This window comes from Ochotona princeps, chromosome 17, assembly GCF_030435755.1.
Source record: "Ochotona princeps isolate mOchPri1 chromosome 17, mOchPri1.hap1, whole genome shotgun sequence".
Classification (NCBI taxonomy): domain Eukaryota; kingdom Metazoa; phylum Chordata; class Mammalia; order Lagomorpha; family Ochotonidae; genus Ochotona; species Ochotona princeps.
In genome coordinates, this window is record NC_080848.1 from 2,021,902 (window position 1) to 2,042,019 (window position 20,118).

A 20,118-nucleotide genomic window follows, 5' to 3' on the forward strand; every position below is an offset into this window, starting at 1 on the left:
CCTGGCCTAGGCCTGGCTGTTTATAGGCATTTGGGGAGTGATAGTAGTGGATAGAAGATTTCTCTCTCTCTCTCTCTCATTTCGAATAAATATGTCTTTGTTAAAAAGAAAAAAGATCTCTGGAAACCAGGACATGCCCATGGGATTGTATGCCGAGGACTAACGGTTGTGGTGGTTGTTCTACAGGAAAAACATGCAGAGGAACAAACAGGTGGCCGTGGGCAGGAAGAAGTTTAACATGGACCCTAAAAAGGTAAGTGACAGAGGCTCACAGCTTTCAGTGGGACCTGTTGTGGCACTGCCGCGGGCCCCACACACGTGCTTCCCAGGCAGCGTCCGTGAGAAGCCCTGCCTCCACGCCCTGGGCGCACAGCTGTCTGCGAGCTGGGTTCCTGACACCTGTCGGCCCTTTCCAGGGGATCCAGTTCCTGATCGAGAGCGACCTGCTGAAGCACTCGTGTGAGGACCTCGCGCAGTTCCTGTACAAGGGAGAAGGGCTCAACAAGACGGCCATCGGTGACTACCTGGGGGAGAGGTATGGCTGGGGGCTCGCAGGCTGGGAGAGGGACAGCGAGAAAGCAGCTGCGCATGCCAGGTGCTTAGGAGGCAGCTAGCGATTTTCATCATCATTTGAAAGAGAGATCACCCATCCTCTGATTCACTCTCCATGCCTGCACTGCCTGAGGCTGGGCCAGGCCAAGCCGGGAGCCCAGCACCCATTCTGGTGGGGAGGGGGGTAACTTATTTATTTATGTAACATTTACTTCTTTTTATTAAAAAGTCAGATTTACAGAGAGAAAGGGAGAAAGATCTATACACTGGTTCACTCAGCTGGAGCTGAGCCGATCTGAAGCCAGGAGCCAGGAGCTCTTTCCGGGTCTCCCACAGGGTGCAGGGTCCCAAGGCTTTGGGCCGTCCCCGACTGCTTTCCCAGGCCACAAACAGGGAGCTGGATGGGAAGTGGGGCTGCCGGGACAGGAACTAGAGTGTGTGTTAGCGGGGAGCTGGGGTCAGAAGTGGAGCCAGGATGGGTCCCAGCTCGCTGAGACTGGCGCAGCTGCCACAGCAGAGCCTTCCTTGAGAAGTGTGTTCTCTGCACCACAGTGCTGCTCTGTCTACAGGCTCATCTAGCCAGCTTGCCCCCAACAGTGTGTGGATGGCTGTGGCCTGGGTTCTTGGCAGCCGGACCTGACTTGCGTTGTCCTCCGATCTGGTCCTTTCTTGCAGGGATGAGTTTAACATTCAGGTCCTTCACGCCTTTGTGGAGTTACACGAGTTCACAGACCTCAACTTGGTCCAGGCTCTACGGTGAGTGCGTCCCCTCTGCCCCATGCATGTGTCCGTCCTGGGTGCCATTGGTTGGAATTGTATCTTCGGGAACTGTTTTAAATACCTCGCACTGTTAGGAGGAAAGGCGTGGGTTTCCAGGTGCCTGGAAGGGGTCGGCTGGCCCGGCAGTTGAGTTGCAGGACCCCACAGCCCTTCCTCTTACACTTTGGAAATGAATGAAAACTCAAATTGTGACCTCTTTTTAAATCTTCAGCTTAGAAAACACTTCATTGTAAAAGGAAATGTAAACTTTAATTTTTAAGAAGACTGAGTTGATTGCCTCATGTCATTTCTTTTTAAGATTTATTTTTTTTATTGGAAAGTCAGATTTACAGAGAGGAGAGACAGAAAAACCTTCCATCTGCTGGTTCACTGCCCAAGTGGCCACAACGGCCAGAGCTGAGGCGTTCTGGAGTCAGGAGCCTCTTCTGGGTCTCCCACGCGGGTGCAGGGTCCCAGGGCCTTGGGCCGTCCTCCACTGCTTTCCCAGGCAGGATGCTGAAAGGGAAGTGGAGTAGCCAGGATACGAGCCAGGGCCCACATGGGATCCCGGCACATGCCAGGCGAGAACTTTAGCTACTAGGCCTTGGTGCCGGGCCCCGCCTTGTGCCTCATGTGTGTTCACAGCTATGCGTGGCAGTGGGAACATTGACTCTGTGCCGTTGCTTCCAGAGCTTTCTGTTGGCCATGGGCCTCTTCGATTTAAAGTGAGAATGATTCGATCACCACTCCACCTTGTTTTCTAGGTATTGGAGTTTGTTTAAAGTCAGCATAGCTAAGTATTTCAGTCCTGTGCGCTCTTCAGCCATTCTTTTTCCCTGTTTTCATGATTTACATTTGGTGATGTGGGTGGTGACTTGGGGAAGCAGCGTTAGGACGCAAGTCCAGCAGGTCTCCTGTGCCCTGGGCAGTTCTCAGAGAGGTCTGGTCCTCCCCACGCAGGCAGTTCCTGTGGAGCTTCCGGCTCCCCGGGGAGGCACAGAAGATTGACCGCATGATGGAGGCCTTTGCCCAGCGCTACTGCCAGTGTAACCCCGGCGTGTTCCAGTCCACAGGTGAGTCTGTGTAACCCCGGTGTGTTCCAGTCCACAGGTGAGTCTTCTCTCGCGCCCAGCACATTCACAGTGTTTGTAATAGGACAGTGTCAGGAATAATTGCAAAGCCCAGCAGTGGGCACTAGGGCTGCAGGGACTGGCCACTGCCACATTGTTACAGAGAACCTGCCTTGGGACAGTGAGGTCAGCAGAAGCGCACCTGTGTCTGCTTCCATGCTGCGGAGGGTGCTGCGGGAGGAGCAGAGCGGGCTGAGCTGTTTTTATTATTATTATTATTATTACATTGTATTATGTGACACAGTCTTATAGGCACTGGGATCCCCCCACCCCTTCCCAAACCCTCCCCCATGGTGGATTCCTCCACCTTGCTGCATTACCACAGTTCAAGTTCAGTTGAGATTCTTTCATTGCAAGCATCTACCAAGCATAGAGTCCAGTATCTTATTGTCCAGACAAGTTCAACGGCTTCTTCGGGAGACCATCTCTGGTCTGAAGGTAGAGTCGGCTGAGTATCATCCCGATCAACCAAAAGCCCCCACATAACACCAGCAACAATTTCTAACCTTATGGAATTAGTGGACATGGTATTGAGTTTACGTGCAGAACAGTTTTAGGAGGGATGTGCAGAGAAATCTTCAATGCCCTAGTGAGGAGTAACTGATCTTTGTGTCCCACCTAGTAAGATATAAATGAGTCCACACTATCCACTTCCTGTCTGATTCTAGGCTTTCCTTGTTGTTCTCTATCTATTCTAGATTTTTTGTTTGTTTGGTTGCTTGGTTATTTGTTTGTTTTGAGGGGTTTCCAGAGCGATCCTGATGGTCATTGCTAGATAGGGTGTGGACCCAAAATTGGAACCAAGCTAGGACCAGAGAGAGCTCCCCTCCCTGGTCCCGAAGGAGGTTTACTGTTCTGTTCTGCGGACTGCTCAGGGCTCCTGGCTGTTGTTCTGATGCCCTTGGATCCTGTGAGGAAGGATTTGGACTTCTTCCATCCCATGCGGTAGATCCAAGCGGGAGTGGATGACCTCAGAGTTCTCGGCCTCCGAGGGCACTCCAATTCCCCGTGGTCTTCTTGGCAGTTGGGATGTAGTCCTTTGTGCTCGTACTGATAGACCTTGGTGAGGATCTGGGAGTCTTCAGGGTTGGGATACAAGCCTCCTCTTGTCCCCATGCTCCGCTCTGGGGTCCTCCCTGCTCTTTGCATATGACCTCCTGTTAAGAGGTTGTCAGGATCACTCTTAAATCCTCCTATACGTCTTTGTAGTTTAACTATTGCCTGATTCTGATTCGAGTCTGTTGTTTATGAGTTACCAGTTATGATCTTGGTGGGTTGTGTTTCACATCTACCTCACACATTTTAGGGAGATGGAAGATTTCTGTGTTCTAGAGCGGGCTGAGTTGTTCCTAGACCGCAGTCTGCTTTGTAGACGATGGTGCTCCTTCAGGTCTACCGCGTGTGACAGTCTCTGTGGCCTGACTAGTCTCTGCTCTCGTGGGCGCAGTCCAGGCGTGGCCTGCGGGTCACATCACACCTCTTCTCCAGAGCTCAGCCATTAATTCCTGCCCCATAGGGCTGCTCCTGCTCCTCTGGGCGGAGGGTCTGCGGCCCAGTGCCCACAGCTCCCCGGGTCCTGTCTCCCCACTCCTGCTCCTCTGGGCGGAGGGTCTGCGGCCCAGTGCCCACAGCTCCCCGGGTCCTGTCTCCCCACTCCTGCTCCTCTGGGCGGAGGGTCTGCGGCCCAGTGCCCACAGCTCCCCGGGTCCTGTCTCCCTTGCAGACACCTGCTACGTGCTTTCCTTTGCCATCATCATGCTGAACACCAGCCTGCACAACCCCAACGTCAAGGACAAGCCCACGGTGGAGAGGTTCATTGCCATGAACCGGGGCATCAACGACGGGGGCGACCTTCCCGAAGAGCTGCTCAGGGTCGGTCGGGGCGTGCTGGGGACACGGGGGATGGCAGCGTGGCAGCTGTCCAGGCTCTGTGCTTGCACTCGCCCAGTGAGCCTTCAGAAGGGAAAGGTGGTTGGGAGCGCTTGCGCAGGAGGCAGGCTGCCTTCCTTTCTTCCTGACTTGCCTGTCAGTCATTGTTCATGTTGTCCCTGGGGCTGCAGGAAAACAGACCCCAGGTTCTCCGCCTGGTCTCAGAGGCCAGCAGGGCCTTGGCTCGCTGCAGGCCTGTGCTCAGTGCTTGCAGAGGATGAAGAGAAGGGGAGGAGGAAAAGGAAGAAGAGGCATTTCTAGACTCAGAGACAGGCAATGTCATCTTTTCCTCCAGAATCTGTATGAGAGCATCAAAAATGAGCCCTTTAAAATCCCCGAGGATGACGGCAATGACCTTACCCACACATTCTTCAACCCAGACCGAGAAGGCTGGCTGCTGAAGCTCGGTGAGTTGTCTTCCGGGGGGTGGGGGCTGCTGCAGAAGCTGGGGGAACTGCTGTGTGGGCGGCACGTGCTCTGAGTTCTGTACCAACAGAAATAAAGTGATTGGCAGGCATTGTCCCTGTGGGACACAGACCACTGGGCACAGGCAGGCCCTCAAATGACTGCCCGCACGTGTCTGTGTCCCACGTGTCTTGGTTGTCTCAAGGCAGTTCCTTGAGGACAGAGCCCATTGCTCTTTCCTGCCCTGTGTCCAGTGGGAGGGAGCCGGCCATGTCCACCTTGCTCCTCCCATCACCCAGACTGGCCCCAGCGCAGCTGCCTCCTGCCCGGCGCGTCATCACCTGCTCCGCACTCCGCATCTGCTCCCGCCCACAGGCAGTGCATGGCAGCCTAGAGCCTGGCTGAGCTCCCCACCACACTCCTCCTCGTCCTTGAGCAGCAGTGCGGCCCCTCCTCTCCAGCCCAGTGATTTGTTCATTCTGACACACGCTCCCTCGAGCTGTGGGGCCAAGTCACCAGGGGAAAGCCGTCACCTCGCGGTGTCCACGTGTGCCTGTTGCATTCATTGGTCAGCTAGAGTGCTAGACCCAGAACGTAATGGTGTCCAGTGTCTGAGCCTCTTGGAGCGTTGTTTCCTCTTCATGCTCAGGCGAGTTGAGTGCCCACTATAGCAAAGTGTTTGCTACGACAGTGCCCGCACCCATCTCGGCTCACGGCCAGGGGACGGTGCAGTGGGGTCCCTGGTTTCTGAGCTGCCCAGACAGCCATTAACGTGTTCTGTCAGTAGTGCATCCCAAGTACTTATATATCATGACTTAATTCATAATTCAGTTCCCCTTAAGGCAGCGCTTTTACTAATGGGAGCTTTCAGTTTCTCTCTGATTGGCTGACGTTTTGTTTATCTGTGGGCCAGGAGCATCCTTGACGTTAGGGTTCCAAGTTCCTGATGCCACAGGCAGCCCTGCTGGGAGGCTTCCCGTATGTCCGAGTTTGGATTCACTTCCCTCCTAGTGAGATTAGTTTCAGTGCTGCTGAGTGCGCCCTCTGACAGTCCAAATGCTAACACTGGGACAGGACCCCAGGATAACATCAGATGCATGACATGTGCCATGTTTTTGAAAACAGGATTTAGCAACCGTGGGGATTCTTTCAGATTGCTGTATTATTTTTTCTAACCCTCCGCCAACCTGTTCCGAACCCTGACCGTCATGTTCTCATTGTGGCACGTGTGGTCTCTCCTGCGTGTGTGGACTGCAGAAGGCAGGGCTGCCGGCTGTCACAGCTGTGCGTACGTGTCTGTGCAGGAAGCCGTACAGCTGTGTACTCTGTACACACGTGTGTGTGTTTGGGGGCTGATATGTACATTCTTACACTTACTCTAAAATTAAAGAGAGACCAAAGTAATCTTTTCTCTCTCTGGTCTAGATTCTAAATAGCCTGATATATGTTGGCTTTATAAACCTGGTTTATGGCGTCAGTGGGGCGAGTTTTCCGTGCAGCTCCAGCCGTGCCTCTGGCAGGTGGGATGTGGTGTGAGGGGAGTGCGTGCCGCCCCCCACTCAGCAGCAGCCGAGTCAATGCCTCAGTAGGGCTCCCGGCTTCAGCGCCCAGCCAGAAAGGCATGAACGAGACTGACTTGTTGCATTGAAGATTGAGGAACTGGGTTTAATTTCTTTGTTTTAATTTTCTTTTCTCCCTCATTTGTATGTTCCCTGATTTTGGCTCTCCTTTTCCCTGCCCCAACTCCAGGAGGTACGTACCCGCCTGCTCGCTCGCTCGGCCCAGGCCACTGTCATTGCTGCAGCGCTTTTTCTTATTTCCTTCTCTTTGGTTATTTGTTTTCAGTTGCTGGCGGGAGTGTCGATGCTGCTTCTGACTGACCACACAGTCCCTGGGGAACCAGTCAGGACGGGGGCGTGGAGCCGCTTCCACGGCTGGCCGCTCCGGAGCACACAGGGCAGCAGGCGGGCAGGGGCTGGGCTGCTGTGCGCGGCTGGGAAAGCCTGCCTCGCCAGCTCCCTTGGAATTATCAGCCCCACGTGCTGTGTTTGTTGAATTCAAATTGATACTCACAGTCCAACCTGACTCAAGGCAGTTTGTGCATGTCAGCACCGGGGCTGGCATACCGAGCCAGGAGCGCCTGGCACGTCTTCCCTTGCATGGAGAAGGGAGATGGTATTCCCTAGCCCCAGATGGACGGCAAGTGAAGCTAAAAAAATCCCCAAACCAGAAACCCACAGCAACCTCCTGACACAGCTGCCCAGCTGCGGGGCCTCCAGGGCCTCACTCAGGGTTTGGGTGTCTTCCCTCCAGGTGCTGATTTAGAGGGAACGTGTTTATCCCGAGAGCTCCTCAGGTTTATGCCTAAGCGTGCCTGGAGCAGATCCATACCCCGAGAATCATTCCAAGCACGGGCCTTTGTTCACAGACTCCGTCTGGGGACTTGACCCCGGGGTGCTAAGCGGCCATCGGGGGCTGCGGCCTGCGGGGAGGTGGTCCTGGGAGTTCCGCAGGGACTGTCCTTGGCCGACACTGACTTGTGTGCTTGTGCTGTGTGTGTTTCCCTGCCACGCAGAGATGTGGCCACGGAGCCTCGCAGCAGAGCGCTCTGAGACATGGCAGGTTGCCCGCCCCAAGCCGTGCCCAGCTGGCGTCCTCCCGCACAGGCATTTCTGGCTTTGCCTTTGCTCTTTGGTTCCTTTCCATCTCATTCCTTTTGCCATGTAACAAGCCTTTCCATGATCCCCTGCGTGCTGAGGGTCTCCCAGGGTAGTGTGCTGTGATGGCAGGGCCCCAGCCCTACAGAGGGGCCAGCAGCACTTAGACCTGCAGCAGAGGAAGTGGGTCCGTGAAGGACAGCTGTCTGCTCCCTGACTCCACCGACGTTCCTGGTCTCCTGCCTCCTCCTCCTAGTTCCTCCAAGCCTTTCCTATTTCCCATGCATGCCAGACCGTCCATTTTGGGGTTGTTCTTGACTCCTGCTATGTCAGCTTTGGGGGTCAGTGGCGCGGGCTTGCTCGTGGCAACCCTGTGTCATAGCCGAAGTCTGTATCATTTAGACTCTGGGCAGTTGGTGGTTGGTCGCTTATGCTCCTAGAGTTTAGGCGCCCCTGCAGAGCTATAGAACAGCCCAGAAGTCCAGTGGTGCTTACGCCGTGCCGCCAGGCCCTGTACTGGGTGATTCCTCTCTGTGACATGGCTGGCATACCCCTTATGCAGATAGGTCCTGGCAATTGGGGCTTGCCCCCCAAAACTCACTCTGCTTTGTGAGCTGTGTGTTCTGAGGCCACGGGGAAAGCATGGGATGAGGCTCCTACTACACTTGCACCCCAGTACTTCCTTTTAGGGAATTGCCAAAGGGCTGCTCTCTGCAGAAAGCCAGGCATGTGACGTGCACAGCATGGCAGGCCCTCGGCTCGGCCTGGCTCATGCTCAGGCAGGTTTTGCTTGACTTGGGCAAAGGGCAGGGAAGGCTCAAGTCAGGGAGGGCAGGTGGGACTCCCTCAGAGGTCCCGTCCCTGGTTGTTCCCGCCTGCGGATTCTCCTCCGCTGTTTCCATTGAGAAATGGTGCAGAGGACTGCCGGAGGCCTCCGTGGTTCTCAGTTGCCATGGTGTGCCCCTGGGCCCGTGGCATGCCGCTTGGGCCCGTGCCACCTCTTGTAAGCTATGAGTCCAGACCTGTGGAGACTCGGTGCTGACCTCTGGGGACAGCTGGGGATAGTCACTGGGCTTTTCCCCAGGCTCTGGGAGGTCCCGTTTGCAGGCGGGGCGGGGCAGCAGAACACCAGGGCGTGCTTCCTTGTTTCGAGGCACTGGGGCTTGGGTTGCGCAGGGCTCACAGGCTTTCCCCTGCCGTCCCCTCCTTCCTGGACGCCCAGGCCTGTGGTCAACAGCAGTGGGGGCTGCCCCAGGGCCGAGCCAGCCCTCTCTCTCCTTTGCTCACCTCCACCCCACGGCCCTTAGCAGACGCCTCTCTAGCCCATGGCAGATTGCATTGATCATGACTACCTCTGGGCTTCTCTTCCCGTCCTGCTGTCCTGACACCCCCCTCCAGGCTGTCACTTGGACACGCTTGCTCTGCCTGTGCCCGTAGACACTCACCCTGCGACAGATGCTTCTGTTTGGCCGTGTCTTGTTAGCCATGTCAGTTTTGCCATGGTCTATGTGTTACCCTGTTGCCCTGCCCCGCCCCCCAAGAAGAGAGCTCTGTGTGTCCTGGGTTGGACTTGCCTGTTGTCTCTTGTCGACTGTGCGTGCGTCTCTTCTTGCTGTGCAGGTGGCAGAGTAAAGACTTGGAAAAGGCGCTGGTTCATCCTGACGGACAACTGCCTCTACTACTTTGAGTACACCACGGTGAGCACCTGCTGGGAGGCCTGGGGATTGGGGCCAGGCCTCAACCACTGTTGGAGGAGGCCTGGGGGGTATAGTCAGGCTCATCTTTTTATATCTTTGGGGGTGGGGGTCCAGTTGAAGCTGAGTGGAAAGGACTCATGTGGATCTCTGAGGATCCCTTCTAAGGAGGCCAGGGACTGCCCTACCTTGGCAGACGGGCCGAGAAGCAGCATACAGTCCAGAAGGAGCAGCGGCGCTCAACCTGGGAGGCGGTGGCACCTCGGGAATGGGCCCTCTGCCCAGGCCGAGCTTGTGTCCTGCTCAAAGGGAGCTGAAAGAAGGCGAAAAACATTGAGGGGTTTACTAATTCAGAAAGAGCCCAGTGGGTGCAATACACAACAGAGCGAAGGAAGTGAAGTGAGAAAAGTTAATTTGAGATTATGTAGAGTTTTAAATGCTTTTTTTCTTTTATTTATTTGAAAGATGTTTCCATTTGGTGATTCATGCCCATTGCAGGTGGCTGAAATGGACAGGGCTGGGCTAGGCTGGAGCCAAGAGCCAGGAGTTTCATCTCGTCTCGCTTGTGGGTGGCAGGGGCCATCTTGCTCTGCTTTCCCCAGGCCATTAGCAGGGAGCTGAGTCAGAGGAGGAGCAGCCAGGACACCGGCTGGCACGCGTGTGGGATGTGGGTGTCCAGCCACAGCGCTGCCCGCTGTGTCACAGCACTGGCCCCAAAGCTTAACGCTTTCTTCAGTTGTGTAGGTTTTGTTGTTTTTCAGTGGTAGAAGACTTAAAGCTGCAGGCCTGTGCAGTGATACCCTGTGAGAAAGAAATTCACCCATGTCTGGAGCAGCCCTCGCGGGGCATCCACAGACCCGGCTGTTCACGCCGGTGCTCCCCGGGCTCTGTGCTGGTAACTTGAGGCTCTGCCATTTCCATACCCTGTCACTGCTCCGGGAGCAGATGGTGGTGCCGCAGCTGCCTTGGCTCTGGGCTGCGACCTGAGCCTCTAATGGGCCGTACCTTACTTTGCTTCTCCAGCCAGGTCTTCGAAGAGTAAAAGTCATTGAAATCACTGGGAAAATTAAGATTTGAAAGTGTCTGTTGCATGTAGAGGACTTAGGCAAAAAAATCTAAATCTTGGCCCTGTTTGTGTAAACTTGCTGCGGGCCGGACAAGAGGAATATGTCTCGACCTGTGGCTGCTCTTGGCTACGTGGCGGGCTTGCACACTTTGTCGTACGGCACCGTGGATGGTTGCTTCTCATGCCTGTCATGAGCTGCACAGCAGCCCTCAGGTGTAGCAGAGACAAGCTATGATGGTGTGTCACCAAGGGACTTTTGACCAGGAACTAAACTCCATCCTCCCATCCCCCATCCTCCCATCCTCCATCCTCCGTCCACCATCCTCCGTCCATCCATTCACCTTCCTCCCTCCTCCCATCCTCCCTCCTCCCATCCTCCCTCCATCCCCCATCCTCCCATTCTCTGTAAGAAAAAAGTAAACGAAGTCTACTACTGGCTAGAATTGGGTGACGTGGGGAAAGCCTTCAGCTTAGGCATTTGAGTGGGAACACAGCGTACACTGTGCCCTCAGGGTTGGGTGCACCCTGTCCATGGGACAGCCGCAGGCTAGCAGAGAACAAGGGGTGGCTCCCAGGGGTCCTGCCTCTACCCACATTCCCTCATGAGACTGCAGAAAAAGCTAGAACATGAGACACCAGCCCCGTGCCTCAGGTGACTAGGAGTGTAAATGGGCCCGAGAGTGAGGGGAGACGAGGCCTCATGGTCCCAGGGCCTGGATGGCCATGAGGATTAAGCTTCAGAGAGCAAGGACACGAGGCCAAAATACATGTTTAGAACAACAGCATAAGTGTAAAAGCTCAACATTAACAAATAAACGGCGGTAAGGGGTAAAGAAAAAACAGCTGACAGTCTCCTTCGTGTCCTGAGCCGGTCACAGGGCCTGCAGAGTTGGAGAGCCATTGGGGACGGAGGGCACAGGTGACCCAGGCCTGGGGTGAGAGGGCTCGGCGTGCTTGCCCGGGCCTGGCTCTGCACGTCTGCAGGACGTAGCTGCCCTGAGCTCGGAGCAGCGTCTTTGAGGAGCGGGTCAGCTTCAGCAGTTTCTGGTGTCACAGGCCAGGGAAGGGTGGCCGCAGCACTGGATCCAGCCATGTCATCCTCTGAGGAGGAAGGTGTGGACAGCGGTGTCCCTGCACCTTGTCCCCTGAAGACCCCGTGGGACAGGAAGAACTCACAGTAAGGCCCAGGATGGGAAGAGCCGTGGGAAAGCGCTCAGACAGCAGCTGCTCCCTGCGAAACAGTGCACTGAGGTGCGGACAGGCGCTCCCAGCCCGACCCGGTGCTGCCTGGCCGTGTGGCTGCAGCCCAGGCCGGCGTGGAAGCCGAGCCGTGAAAGCAAACTGAGCAGCCAGGCCGGAGGAGGGGAGGCCTGTCGTCTGTCACACTGGACGCATATAGCAGGCTTCGTTTCTTTAAATGAGTGACTAAAACTTCTTTCAGCCATGCAGACGCTCCGTGGTTGTTTCAGAGTGTGAACGAGGTGGATTTGGGAATTCTGTTGTCCTCCGAGTTCCAAGCTTAGGTTTGTTTCTTTGCAGCAGCTGTTCTGGTGGGGTAACAGAGAGGTTCCAGCTCTGCGTTCTGTCCTGTCATCGCCTGTTTCCGGGGATGAGTAGTTGCCGTGCTTATGAAAACAGCGTCCGTCATTCTCATAAACGAGCCAGAGATGTCCGCCCTGTGGCATGGACGCTGCTGAGGGTCCTGGGCCTCTGGGTGTCACTGTCAGTCAGCGGTCCTCACTGCAGGCTGTGGCGGGGACGCTGGCCTAGAGCCATGTCATAGCCAGTGGTGTAGGAGGCCACTGGGGAGTGGCAGTGGGGTGTCTGGCAGTCTCCCCAAAGTGATGAGAAGTGTCTCCTTATCATCTAGTGTCCCCTGCTGACAGAAAACCACAGGGAGGTCCTGCAGCGTGAAAGGTTCACCGTGAGGTCGCCACCTTGGAAAGTTCCAAATTATACCAGCTCTTGGCCTGCCCACCTGCCACTGCACTCCTTGGGGCTTGGGCTCTGGGTGCTCCTAGAAACAAGAATGAGGAAAGTGCAGGCAAGAACCAGAGGACAGGCTGGAAGCTGTTCAGTGGACAGGCCTGCGCACTCTCTCAGCCCCCAAGCCAAGAGCTGTGGCTCCTTGGCTCCTCCCGGGCCGGGCTGAGGCACTGACGCTGGGAGCGCCACACCTGGCAGGACATGGCTGAGTGCAGGTGGTGGAGGGGAATGGAGAGAGGAAAGTGCAGCCCCTCGGCTCTCAGGACACGGCTGGCAGGCCTGGGACAGCCACGGGGGCATAGGACGAAGCACGAGGAAGCTGTCTGCTGGGGGGCTGGCAGGGCACAAGCTCACAGAGCCCAGTCTGTTTTTTCTCTCGGGACCCAAGGCAGGCCACTGAGCCTGGAGCAGATGAGCGACCAGGAGCCCCTGGGGGAGGGAGGATGCCCCCCAGCGCTGTGAGGTGAACTCAGAGCTGGCAGGGTGCAGCTGTGGAACGGGAACAGAACCCAGAACAAAGAAAATCGCCCTGAAGCTTACAAAGGCAGCAAGCCGGAGACCGATACAGGAAGGATTGTGGCAAGTGGAACCGCTACAGAGCGACCAGCCAGTTCAAGACAGGGCTGAGTACGCAGGGCAGGCAGTCCTCGCTGAGATGCTTTCTCTGTGACCTGCCAAAAATAGAGCCGCACCAAGTGTACCCCTGGGGTACCCTGAACCAGAGGTGCCAAGTGAGACAGGCCCAGTGTCGCAGGCAGGTGGGGTCGCTGTTCTGCAGCTACACCCCAGCCAGCCACAAGACCCACACGGAAACACTGTCAGGCGGCCACCTCCCTGAGGGGCTGCCGCCCACCCAACCTTCCTGAGGGTGCTGGTGGAGGAGGTGCTCCACCAGGGTGGACAGAGAGAGGAAACAGCTCCCCGTGTGGGGAAGGCTGGGCTACAGCGTGGCACTGTCAGCTGCTCCGGAGGCCCTGCAGGGAACGGGATGCCCACCCTGTGGTGCATTTGGGTGGTGAGGAAGCTGTTCTTTGGCAAAGAAAAAGTGAAGAAAGCACATGTGGCACAGTCTGAAAAGCAGAGGGGTGCTGCCAGGCTCGGAGGGCAGGGGCCAGGGGGCGCCCCCTGCTCTGTGAGGCTGACTTGGCTCCGGGCCTTACTCTGATGATGCCTGAGGGGGGGTCCCTTTGCTTATGGCAGGAGCCCCAGGGGGGCCCTGGGGGGCCCTGGGGGTGAGGGAAAATGTGTGGTTGTGCGTCGGGCACCTTTCTGGGTCCAGGTGGGATTGTCAAGGGGATGGCGACCCTTTGGCCCAGTCTGGCTGGGGACAGTAGGGGTGTGCTGTCGAGGGCGGGTGGGAGAAGTGGCTCAGGCAGTCCCACCTGAGGCCACCTCAGTCATCGCCGGCTATTCTCGTGGGCATCTGCTGTGTGCTGTACCGACAGAGCCACAGGCCTGTTTAGACCCTCAGGCTGCCTGGAACTGGCTCTGTGGGAGCAGCTGGAGCACCAGAGTGCACTGGGGTGAGCTGGCTCCTCTGCTTCTACCCTACAGGATAAGGAGCCGCGTGGCATCATTCCCCTGGAGAACCTGAGTATCCGTGAGGTGGAGGATTCCAAGAAACCAGTGAGTATCGGCGAGGTGGAAGACCCCAACAAGCCGTCTGGGGGTGTGTGGAGTTCTGTGAGATTTCAAGGGTTTTTGTAGAAAAGACACACACAAACTGGCAAGTTCTGCAGTGCCTTCAATTCCGCCTCTCTTTCTTGACTACTTTGGCTATCTAAAGGGGAGGCCTTTGGCCCTCTGTGGCACCCCTTCCTGTCGCACTGTGAGAGGTAGACGTTGTCCATCCGGGGATAGCAACAGGTGCGTGTGAGGAGCTCCCCGTTGCTCTGTGTGACAGGGGTCAGCCCCTGCTGCTGCTCCCCTTGGAGCGCCCCCCGCTGTGGGAAGGGCAGCCGCAGGAGTCCTCCGGTCAGCAGCTCTGAGGTTGCTTTGTCCTTCTCATCCTCAGAATTGTTTTGAGCTTTATATCCCTGACAACAAGGACCAGGTCATCAAGGCCTGTAAGACGGAGGCCGACGGCCGCGTGGTGGAAGGCAACCATACTGTCTACCGGATCTCCGCGCCGACGCCGGAGGAGAAGGAAGAGTGGATCAAGTGCATTAAGTAAGTGAGCGGCTGGGTCTGGGGGCGGCTGCACGGTCCCCGGAGGGCCCGCTCCCAGGGCGGCTGGGTCTGGGGGCGGCTGCACGGTCCCCGGAGGGCCCGCTCCCAGGGCGGCTGGGTCTGGGGGCGGCTGCACGGTCCCCGGAGGGCCCGCTCCCAGGGCGGCTGGGTCTGGGGACGGCTCCATGGTCCCCGGAGGGCCCGCTCCCAGGGCGGCTGGGTCTGGGGACGGCTCCATGGTCCCCGGAGGGCCCGCTCCCAGGGCGGCTGGGTCTGGGGACGGCTGCACGGTCCCCGGAGGGCCCGCTCCCAGGGCGGCTGGGTCTGGGGACGGCTCCATGGTCCCCGGAGGGCCCGCTCCCAGGGCGGCTGGGTCTGGGGACGGCTCCATGGTCCCCGGAGGGCCCGCTCCCAGGGCGGCTGGGTCTGGGGACGGCTGCACGGTCCCCGGAGGGCCCGCTCCCAGGGCGGCTGGGTCTGGGGACGGCTGCACGGTCCCCGGAGGGCCCGCTCCCAGGGCGGCTGGGTCTGGGGGCGGCTGCACGGTCCCCGGAGGGCCCGCTCCCAGGGCGGCTGGGTCTGGGGACGGCTCCATGGTCCCCGGAGGGCCCGCTCCCAGGGCGGCTGGGTCTGGGGACGGCTCCATGGTCCCCGGAGGGCCCGCTCCCAGGGCGGCTGGGTCTGGGGACGGCTGCACGGTCCCCGGAGGGCCCGCTCCCAGGGCGGCTGGGTCTGGGACGGCTGCATGGTCCCCGGAGGGCCCGCTCCCAGGGCGGCTGGGTCTGGGGGCGGCTCCATGGTCCCCGGAGGGCCCGCTCCCAGGGCGGCTGGGTCTGGGGACGGCTGCATGGTCCCCGGAGGGCCCGCTCCCAGGGCGGCTGGGTCTGGGGACGGCTGCATGGTCCCCGGAGGGCCCGCTCCCAGGGCGGCTGGGTCTGGGGACGGCTCCACGGCCCCCAGACGGCCTGCTCCCAGGGCGGCTGGGTCTGGGGACGGCTGCATGGTCCCCGGAGGGCCCGCTCCCAGGGTGGCTGGGTCTGGGGACGGCTGCATGGTCCCCGGAGGGCCTGCTCCCAGGGCGGCTGGGTCTGGGGACGGCTGCATGGTCCCCGGAGGGCCCGCTCCCAGGGTGGCTGGGTCTGGGGACGGCTCCATGGCCCCCGGAGGGCCCGCTCCCAGGGCGGCTGGGTCTGGGGACGGCTGCATGGTCCCCGGAGGGCCCGCTCCCAGGGCGGCTGGGTCTGGGGGCGGCTGCACGGTCCCCGGAGGGCCCGCTCCCAGGGCGGCTGGGTCTGGGGGCGGCTGCACGGTCCCCGGAGGGCCCGCTCCCAGGGCGGCTGGGTCTGGGGACGGCTGCACGGTCCCCGGAGGGCCCGCTCCCAGGGCGGCTGGGTCTGGGGACGGCTCCACGGCCCCCGGACGGCCTGCTCCCAGGGCGGCTGGGTCTGGGGACGGCTGCATGGTCCCCGGAGGGCCCGCTCCCAGGGCGGCTGGGTCTGGGGGCGGCTGCACGGTCCCCGGAGGGCCCGCTCCCAGGGCGGCTGGGTCTGGGGACGGCTCCACGGCCCCCAGACGGCCTGCTCCCAGGGCGGCTGGGTCTGGGGACGGCTGCATGGTCCCCGGAGGGCCCGCTCCCAGGGTGGCTGGGTCTGGGGACGGCTGCATGGTCCCCGGAGGGCCCGCTCCCAGGGCGGCTGGGTCTGGGGACGGCTGCATGGTCCCCGGAGGGCCCGCTCCCAGGGTGGCTGGGTCTGGGGACGGCTCCATGGCCCCCGGAGGGCCCGCTCCCAGGGCGGCTGGGTCTGGGGACGGCTGCATGGTCCCCGGAGGGCCCGCTCCCAGGGCGGCTGGGTCTGGGGGCGGCTGCACGGTCCCCGGAGGGCCCGCTCCCAGGGCGGCTGGGTCTGGGGGCGGCTGCACGGTCCCCGGAGGGCCCGCTCCCAGGGCGGCTGGGTCTGGGGACGGCTGCACGGTCCCCGGAGGGCCCGCTCCCAGGGCGGCTGGGTCTGGGGACGGCTGCACGGTCCCCGGAGGGCCCGCTCCCAGGGCGGCTGGGTCTGGGGACGGCTCCACGGCCCCCAGACGGCCTGCTCCCAGGGCGGCTGGGTCTGGGGACGGCTGCATGGTCCCCGGAGGGCCCGCTCCCAGGGCGGCTGGGTCTGGGGGCGGCTGCACGGTCCCCGGAGGGCCCGCTCCCAGGGCGGCTGGGTCTGGGGACGGCTCCACGGCCCCCAGACGGCCTGCTCCCAGGGCGGCTGGGTCTGGGGACGGCTGCATGGCCCCCGGAGGGCCCGCTCCCAGGGCGGCTGGGTCTGGGGACGGCTGCACGGTCCCCGGAGGGCCCGCTCCCAGGGCGGCTGGGTCTGGGGACGGCTGCATGGTCCCCGGAGGGCCCGCTCCCAGGGCGGCTGGGTCTGGGGGCGGCTGCACGGTCCCCGGAGGGCCCGCTCCCAGGGCGGCTGGGTCTGGGGACGGCTGCACGGTCCCCGGAGGGCCCGCTCCCAGGGCGGCTGGGTCTGGGGACGGCTGCACGGTCCCCGGAGGGCCCGCTCCCAGGGCGGCTGGGTCTGGGGACGGCTGCACGGTCCCCGGAGGGCCCGCTCCCAGGGCGGCTGGGTCTGGGGACGGCTGCACGGTCCCCGGAGGGCCCGCTCCCAGGGCGGCTGGGTCTGGGGACGGCTGCACGGTCCCCGGAGGGCCCGCTCCCAGGGCGGCTGGGTCTGGGGACGGCTGCACGGTCCCCGGAGGGCCCGCTCCCAGGGCGGCTGGGTCTGGGGACGGCTGCATGGCCCCGGAGGGCCCGCTCCCAGGGCGGCTGGGTCTGGGGACGGCTGCATGGCCCCCGGAGGGCCTGCTCCCAGGGCGGCTGGGTCTGGGTCGGCTCCATGGCCCCCGGAGGGCCTGCTCCCAGGGCGGCTGGGTCTGGGTCGGCTCCATGGCCCCCGGAGGGCCCGCTCCCAGGGTGGCTGGGTCTGGGGACGGCTGCATGGTCCCCGGAGGGCCCGCTCCCAGGGCGGCTGGGTCTGGGGACGGCTGCACGGTCCCCGGAGGGCCCGCTCCCAGGGCGGCTGGGTCTGGGGACGGCTGCACGGTCCCCGGAGGGCCCGCTCCCAGGGCGGCTGGGTCTGGGGGCGGCTCCATGGTCCCCGGAGGGCCCGCTCCCAGGGCGGCTGGGTCTGGGGACGGCTCCATGGTCCCCGGAGGGCCCGCTCCCAGGGCGGCTGGGTCTGGGGACGGCTGCATGGTCCCCGGAGGGCCTGCTCCCAGGGCGGCTGGGTCTGGGGACGGCTGCATGGTCCCCGGAGGGCCCGCTCCCAGGGCGGCTGGGTCTGGGGACGGCTGCATGGTCCCCGGAGGGCCCGCTCCCAGGGCGGCTGGGTCTGGGGACGGCTCCATGGCCCCCGGAGGGCCCGCTCCCAGGGCGGCTGGGTCTGGGGGCGGCTGCACGGTCCCCGGAGGGCCCGCTCCCAGGGCGGCTGGGTCTGGGGGCGGCTGCACGGTCCCCGGAGGGCCCGCTCCCAGGGCGGCTGGGTCTGGGGACGGCTCCACGGTCCCCGGAGGGCCCGCTCCCAGGGCGGCTGGGTCTGGGGACGGCTCCACGGCCCCCGGACGGCCTGCTCCCAGGGCGGCTGGGTCTGGGGACGGCTGCATGGTCCCCGGAGGGCCCGCTCCCAGGGCGGCTGGGTCTGGGGGCGGCTGCACGGTCCCCGGAGGGCCCGCTCCCAGGGCGGCTGGGTCTGGGGACGGCTCCACGGCCCCCAGACGGCCTGCTCCCAGGGCGGCTGGGTCTGGGGACGGCTGCATGGTCCCCGGAGGGCCCGCTCCCAGGGTGGCTGGGTCTGGGGACGGCTGCATGGTCCCCGGAGGGCCCGCTCCCAGGGCGGCTGGGTCTGGGGACGGCTGCATGGTCCCCGGAGGGCCCGCTCCCAGGGTGGCTGGGTCTGGGGACGGCTCCATGGCCCCCGGAGGGCCCGCTCCCAGGGCGGCTGGGTCTGGGGACGGCTGCATGGTCCCCGGAGGGCCCGCTCCCAGGGCGGCTGGGTCTGGGGGCGGCTGCACGGTCCCCGGAGGGCCCGCTCCCAGGGCGGCTGGGTCTGGGGGCGGCTCCACGGTCCCCGGAGGGCCCGCTCCCAGGGCGGCTGGGTCTGGGGACGGCTGCACGGTCCCCGGAGGGCCCGCTCCCAGGGCGGCTGGGTCTGGGGACGGCTCCACGGCCCCCAGACGGCCTGCTCCCAGGGCGGCTGGGTCTGGGGACGGCTGCATGGTCCCCGGAGGGCCCGCTCCCAGGGCGGCTGGGTCTGGGGGCGGCTGCACGGTCCCCGGAGGGCCCGCTCCCAGGGCGGCTGGGTCTGGGGACGGCTCCACGGCCCCCAGACGGCCTGCTCCCAGGGCGGCTGGGTCTGGGGACGGCTGCATGGCCCCCGGAGGGCCCGCTCCCAGGGCGGCTGGGTCTGGGGACGGCTGCACGGTCCCCGGAGGGCCCGCTCCCAGGGCGGCTGGGTCTGGGGACGGCTGCACGGTCCCCGGAGGGCCCGCTCCCAGGGCGGCTGGGTCTGGGGGCGGCTGCACGGTCCCCGGAGGGCCCGCTCCCAGGGCGGCTGGGTCTGGGGACGGCTGCACGGTCCCCGGAGGGCCCGCTCCCAGGGCGGCTGGGTCTGGGGACGGCTGCACGGTCCCCGGAGGGCCCGCTCCCAGGGCGGCTGGGTCTGGGGACGGCTGCACGGTCCCCGGAGGGCCCGCTCCCAGGGCGGCTGGGTCTGGGGACGGCTGCACGGTCCCCGGAGGGCCCGCTCCCAGGGCGGCTGGGTCTGGGGACGGCTGCACGGTCCCCGGAGGGCCCGCTCCCAGGGCGGCTGGGTCTGGGGACGGCTGCACGGTCCCCGGAGGGCCCGCTCCCAGGGCGGCTGGGTCTGGGGACGGCTGCATGGCCCCCGGAGGGCCCGCTCCCAGGGCGGCTGGGTCTGGGGACGGCTGCATGGCCCCCGGAGGGCCTGCTCCCAGGGCGGCTGGGTCTGGGTCGGCTCCATGGCCCCCGGAGGGCCTGCTCCCAGGGCGGCTGGGTCTGGGTCGGCTCCATGGCCCCCGGAGGGCCCGCTCCCAGGGTGGCTGGGTCTGGGGACGGCTGCATGGTCCCCGGAGGGCCTGCTCCCAGGGCGGCTGGGTCTGGGGATGGCTCCACAGCCCCCGGAGGGCCTGCTCCCAGGGCGGCTGGGTCTGGGGACGGCTGCATGGCCCCCGGAGGGCCCGCTCCCAGGGCGGCTGGGTCTGGGGATGGCTCCATGGCCCCCGGAGGGCCTGCTCCCAGGGTGGCTCCCTGGGGAGTCGTTTGCTCAGGTGCTCCTGGTGATGTCAGGAGACCTGTGGGCTTGTGGACATGGTAGCATTTTTAAAAAGTAATTTATTATTTAGTTTTATTCTAAAGACAGATATACAGAGAGAAGGAGAGACAGAGAGACATCCGCCGGTTCACTCCCCAAGTAGCTGCAACGGCCAGAGCTGATCCAAGCTGAAGCCAGGAGCCTCTTCCAGGTCTCCCACGCAGGTGCAGGGTCCCAAGGCTTTGGGCCGTGCTCGACTGCTTTCCCAGGCCACAAGCAGGGAGCTGGATGGGAAGCGAAGCAGCCGGAATATGAACTGGCGCCCATATAGGATCCCGGCGTGTGCGAGGCCAGGACTCTGTAGACAGGGACACTAAGGCCAGGGAGGTTCAGTGTGGAGGGCTAGGGCAAAGCCTCTCTGATTTGCCCTGTGCTGTTGGGAAGGCGAGGGCC

At 62.4% G+C, this 20,118-nt stretch overlaps 1 protein-coding gene across 3 annotated transcripts in view; it reads left to right on the top strand.

The window, feature by feature from the left end:
* The window catches only part of CYTH1 (cytohesin 1), a 74,438-nt gene that overhangs the window by 51,725 nt on the left and 2,595 nt on the right, over positions 1 to 20,118 (top strand). For 2 of the 3 annotated variants that reach the window (XM_058675286.1, XM_058675287.1), the window contains exons 4-12: positions 187 to 253; positions 417 to 535; positions 1,228 to 1,308; positions 2,272 to 2,384; positions 4,165 to 4,313; positions 4,666 to 4,778; positions 9,051 to 9,129; positions 13,733 to 13,804; positions 14,193 to 14,347. In XM_058675286.1, the coding sequence (XP_058531269.1) occupies positions 187 to 253; positions 417 to 535; positions 1,228 to 1,308; positions 2,272 to 2,384; positions 4,165 to 4,313; positions 4,666 to 4,778; positions 9,051 to 9,129; positions 13,733 to 13,804; positions 14,193 to 14,347 (948 nt within the window). The remainder of the gene's footprint in view (positions 1 to 186; positions 254 to 416; positions 536 to 1,227; positions 1,309 to 2,271; positions 2,385 to 4,164; positions 4,314 to 4,665; positions 4,779 to 9,050; positions 9,130 to 13,732; positions 13,805 to 14,192; positions 14,348 to 20,118) is intronic. The other variant, XM_036495946.2, reaches the window with a different exon arrangement.